The 5,287-nt window shown below is 40.1% G+C and overlaps 1 protein-coding gene across 1 annotated transcript; it reads right to left on the bottom strand.

Annotated features, from left to right (window-relative positions):
* Nucleotides 1–4,028: 4,028 nt before the first annotated feature.
* On the bottom strand, nt 4,029–4,967 carry LOC102276272 (olfactory receptor 9G4-like). Its single transcript, XM_005899497.3, has one exon. The coding sequence runs from the start codon at nt 4,965–4,967 to the stop codon at nt 4,029–4,031; it is 939 nt and encodes a 312-aa protein (XP_005899559.2).
* Between the last annotated feature and the right edge of the window lie 320 nt (nt 4,968–5,287).

A 5,287-nucleotide genomic window follows, 5' to 3' on the forward strand; every position in this document is an offset into this window, starting at 1 on the left:
CTCATTCTATTATTTTCCTCTATTTCTCTGCATTTATCACTGATGAAGGCTTTCTTATCTCTCCTTGCTATTCTTTGGAACGCTGCATTCAAATAGGTATATCTTTCCTTTTCTCCTTTGCCTTTAGCTTCTATTCTTTTCTCAGCTATTTGTGAGGCCTCGTCAGACAACCATTTTGCTTTTTTGCAATTCTTTACAATGGGGATGGTCTTGATCCCTGCCTCCTGTACAATTTCACAAATCTCCATCCATAGTCCTTCAGGCACTATGTCCATCAGATCTAATCCCTTAAAACTATTTTGCACATTCACTGTATAATCATAAGAGGTTTGATTTAGGTCAGACCTGAATGGTCTATTTGTTTTTCCTACTTTCTTCAATTTAAGTCTGAATATGGCAATAAGGAGTTCATGGTCTGAGCCACAGTCAACTGCTGGTCTTGTTTTTTGACTGTATAGAGCTTCTACATATTACCAAATTCAGACTTAAATTGAAAAAAGTACCGAAAACCACTAGACCATTCAGGTATGACCTAAATAAAATCCCTTATGATTATACAGTGGAAGTGAGAAATAGATTTAAGGGCCTAGATCTGATCCATAGAGTGCCTGATGAACTATGGAATGAGGTTCGTAACATTGTATAGGAGACAGGGATCAAGACCATCCCCATGGAAAAGAAATGCAAAAAAGCAAAATGGCTGTCTGGGGAGGGCTTACAAACAGCTGTGAAAAGAAGAGAAGTGAAAAGCAAAGGAGAAATGAAAAGATATAAGCATTTGAATGCAGAGTTCCAAAGAATAGCAAGGAGAGATAAGAAAGCCTTCCTCAGCGATCAATGCAAAGAAATAGAGGAAAACAACAGAATGGGAAAGACTAGAGATCTCTTCAAGAAAATCAGAGATACCAATGGAGTATTTCATGCAAAGATGGGCTTGATAAAGGACAGAAATGGTATGGACCTAAGAGAAGCAGAAGATATTAAGAAGAGGTGGCAAGAATACACAGAAGAATTGTACAAAAAGATATTCATGTCCCAGATAATCATGATGGTGTGATCACTGACCTAGAGCCAGACATCCTGGAATGTGAAGTCAAGTGGGCCTTAGAAAGCATCACTATGAACAAAGCTAGTGGAGGTGATGGAATTCCAGTTGAGCTATTTCAAATCCTGAAAGATGATGCTATGAAAGTGCTGCACTCAATATGCCAGCAAATTTGGAAAACTCAGCAGTGGCCACAGGACTGGAAAAGTTTAGTTTTCATTTCAATCCCAAAGAAAGGCAATGCAAAAGAATAATTAAACTAGCAAACAATTGCACTCATCTCACATGCTAGTAAAGTAATGCTCAAAATTCTCCAAGCCAGGCTTCAGCAATACATGAACCATGAACTTCCTGATGTTCAAGCTGGTTTTAGAAAAGGCAGAGGAACCAGAGATGAAATTGCCAACATCTGCTGGATCATCAAAAAAGCAAGAGAGTTCCAGAAAAACATCTATTTCTGCTTTATTGACTATGCCAAAGCCTTTGACTGTGTGGATCACAATAAACTGTGGAAAATTCTGAAACAGATGGGAATACCAGACCACCTGACCTGCCTCTTTAGAAATCTGTATGCAGGTCAGGAATTAACAGTTAGAACTGGACATGGAACAACAGACTGGTTTCAAATAGGAAAAGGAGTATGTCAAGTCTGCATATTTTCACTCTGCTTATTTAACTTATATGCAGAGTACATCATGAGAAATGCTGAGCTGTAAGAAACACAAGCTGGAATCAAGATTGCTGGGAGAAATATCAGTAACCTCAGATATGCAGATGACACCACCTTTATGGCAGAAAGTGAAGAAGAACTAAAAAGCCTCTTGATGAAAGTGAAAGTGGAGAGTGAAAAAGTTGGCTTAAAGCTCAACATTCAGAAAACGAAGATCATAGCATCTGGTACCATCACTTCATGTGAAATAGATGGGGAAACAGTGGAAACAGTGGCAGACTTTATTTTTGGGGGCTCCAAAATCACTGCAGATGGTGACTGCAGCCATGAAATTAAAAGACACTTACTCCTTGGAAGGAAAGTTATGACGAACCTAGATAGCATTTTCAAAAGCAGAGAGATTACTTTGCCAACAAAGGTCTGGCTAGTCAAGGCTATGTTTTTTCCTGTGGTCATGTATGGATGTGAGAGTTGGACTGTGAAGAAGGCTGAGCGCCGAAGAATTGATGCTTTTGAACTGTGGTGTTGGAGAAGACTCTTGAAAGTCCCTTGGACTGCAAGGAGATCCAACCAGTCCATCCTGGAGGAGATCAGTCCTGGGTATTCATTAGAAGGAATGATGCTAAAGCTGAAACTCCAGTACTTTGGCCACCTCATGTGAAGAGTTAACTCATTGGAAAAGACTCTGATGCTGGGAGGGATTGGGGGCAGGAGGAAAGGTTGACGACAGAGGATGAGATGACTGGATGTTATCAGTGACTCGATGGACATGAGTCTGAGTGAACTCTGGGAGTTGGTGATGGACAGGGAGGCCTGTCTTGCTGTGATTCATGGGGTTGCAAAGAGTTGGACAGGATTGAGCGACTGAACTGGACTGAACTGATAGAGCTTCTCCCTCTTTGGCTGCAAAGAGTATAATCAATCTGATTTTGGTATTGATCATATGGTGATGTCCATGTGTAGAGTCTTCTCTTGTGTTGTTGAAAGAGGGTGTTTGCTATGATCAGTGCGTTCTCTTGGCAAAACTCTATTAGCTTTTGCTCTGCTTCATTCTGTACTCCAAGGCGAAATTTGCTTGTTACTCTAGGTATTTCTTGACTTCCTACTTTTGCATTCCATTCCCCGACAATGAAAAGGACACCTTTTTGGGGTGTTAGTTCTAGAACATATTCTAGGTCTTCATAGAACCATTCAACTTCAGCTTCTTGAGCATTACTGGTCAGGGCATAGACTTGGATTACTGTGATACTGAATGGTTTGCCCTGGAAACAAACAGAGATCATTCTGTCACTTTTGAAATTGAATCCAAGTACTGCATTTCAGGCTCTTTTGTTGACTATGATGGTTACTCCATTTCTTCTAAGGGATTCTTGCCCACAGTAGTAGATAATGGTCATCTGAGTTAAGTTCACCCATTCCAGTCCATTTTAGTTCGCTGATTCTTAAAATGTCAATGTTCACTTTTGTCATCTCCTGTTTAACCACTTCCAATTTGCCTTGATTCATGGACCTAGCATTTCGTCTACATCAATTTAATACTTTGCCAAATATTTGACCCTATATTAAATTAATGTAGAATACATCAATTTTACAAAGACAAAAATTTACAATGATATTTTCTATGTACCCATTTAGAGCTCTTGAATAAATATGGTGGAGTTACTTCCTAAAAATAAACATGTATAAAATCTTGAGTCAATTTCCAAAAATTCAGCCACTCCAAATATTTTCCCCACAGAATGAAGCTTGTGCACTAAAATTCAAAATCAAACTTTATACAAAAATCCATCAAATTCCTTTATGTCTCTAAGACCTTCCAAAGATAGTCAGGCAGATAAATGTTATGGAAAATATAGTATTGCTAAGAAGCATAGTAAGTTCCCATCGTGGCTCAGTGGTAAAGAATCCACTTGCAGTTTAGGAGATGCGAGTCTGATGCCTGGGTCAGGAAGATCCCCTGCAGAAAGAAATGGCAAACCACTCTAACATTCTTGTCTGGAGAAACCCAAGGACAAAGGGGCCTGGCAGGCTACAGTTCATGGAGTTGCAACACTCCAGCATGACTAAGCAACTAAACCACAACTACAGAATCAAGCATACTACAGTATCTTAAAACATCAAACAAACTAATATCGTATGTTTAAAATAGTTAACAATAAAAGAAGTAATAAAAAACAACATGGTTTAATCAGTGTTTCTTCTTTTAAGTACAACATGCTGCATTTACTTGAAATATGGTAATGTTTACAAACATGTTAATAAGCCAATAGCCTAGAAAATGCAATGAGAACATTCTGCAAAAACAGGTCACCATCATCTCTGAGGTCTTATGGTCTTTGCTGCTTTCCAGAAGGCCTCTTTGACATCTTTGTTTCTCAGGCTATAGATGAGAGGGTTGAGCAGTGGATTGACCACAGTGTAGAACAGGGCAGCCACTTTGTCTCTCTTCAGGGAGTAGGTGGAGCTCGGCCTTGAGTACATGAAAAGCAAGGATCCATAGAAGAGCATGACCGAGACCAGGTGTGAGGCACAGGTGGAGAAAGCTTTGTGCCTTCCTGAAGCCGTGCGGATCCGCAGAATAGCGAGAAGGATGTGGAAATAGGAAATGATGATGACAAGAATGCTCGAGAGGACCGTGAAACCCACAAGACCCAGGAGGACCTGCTCATAGACCTTGGTGTCTGTACATGACATCTTCACCAGTGGTGGTGCATCACAGAAAAAGTGGTCAATGATATTTTTGCCACAGAAACTCAGGCGAAAAGTGTTGGCAGTATGGGCTATGGCATTCGAGAAGCCTCCTATATAGGAGCCAGCAACAAGTCTGGAACAGACAGAATGAGACATAGAACTTGAATAAAGTAGTGGGTTACAGATTGCCATGTGGCGGTCATATGCCATGGCTGCTAGGAGATAGCACTCAGTGTAGGCTACAACACAAGAAAAGAATAGCTGGGCTCCACATTCAGCCAAGGAAAAGCGCTTGTCTTCTGAGATACAAGTAGCCAGGATTCTGGGAGTGTACACCGAGGTGTACCAGAAATCCAAGAAAGACAGATTGCCAATGAAAAAATACATAGGTGTGTGCAGGTGGGAATCAATATGAATTAAGATAACCAGGGTCATGTTCCCTGACAAGGTTACCAAATAGACAGTCAGAAATACTCCAAATAGTATTAGTTGCCATTGGGGGTCTGTTGAGAGACCCAGTAAGATGAATTCATTCAGGATGGTGCGATTTCCAACATCCATGTCCACTAGGAGAAAGATTGATAAGATAATGAGAAAAAAATTGCTGATTTTTCTTTTGGAATAAAGAAGTAAAGGTATCAATAAACTCAACAACTGCTAGGAGGCATATTAATCCCTTACAATGTCGGTAAAATACCGCATCTTCAGTCTGTCACTTGGGAAGACCACTAGAATTGGGGAAAATAGCTGATTTTAGAATTAAGGCTTTCACTTGCTATTTGCTTGATGCAGGGTGAGTATCTGAGTCTCATCAAATGAATGAACAAAATGAGGACACTGACAGGTTGGCTGATTGAGTTAAGCAGATACAAAGGAAAATA

Source organism: Bos mutus, unplaced genomic scaffold (genome assembly GCF_027580195.1).
Source record: "Bos mutus isolate GX-2022 unplaced genomic scaffold, NWIPB_WYAK_1.1 CTG305, whole genome shotgun sequence".
In the NCBI taxonomy this organism is placed as follows: domain Eukaryota; kingdom Metazoa; phylum Chordata; class Mammalia; order Artiodactyla; family Bovidae; genus Bos; species Bos mutus.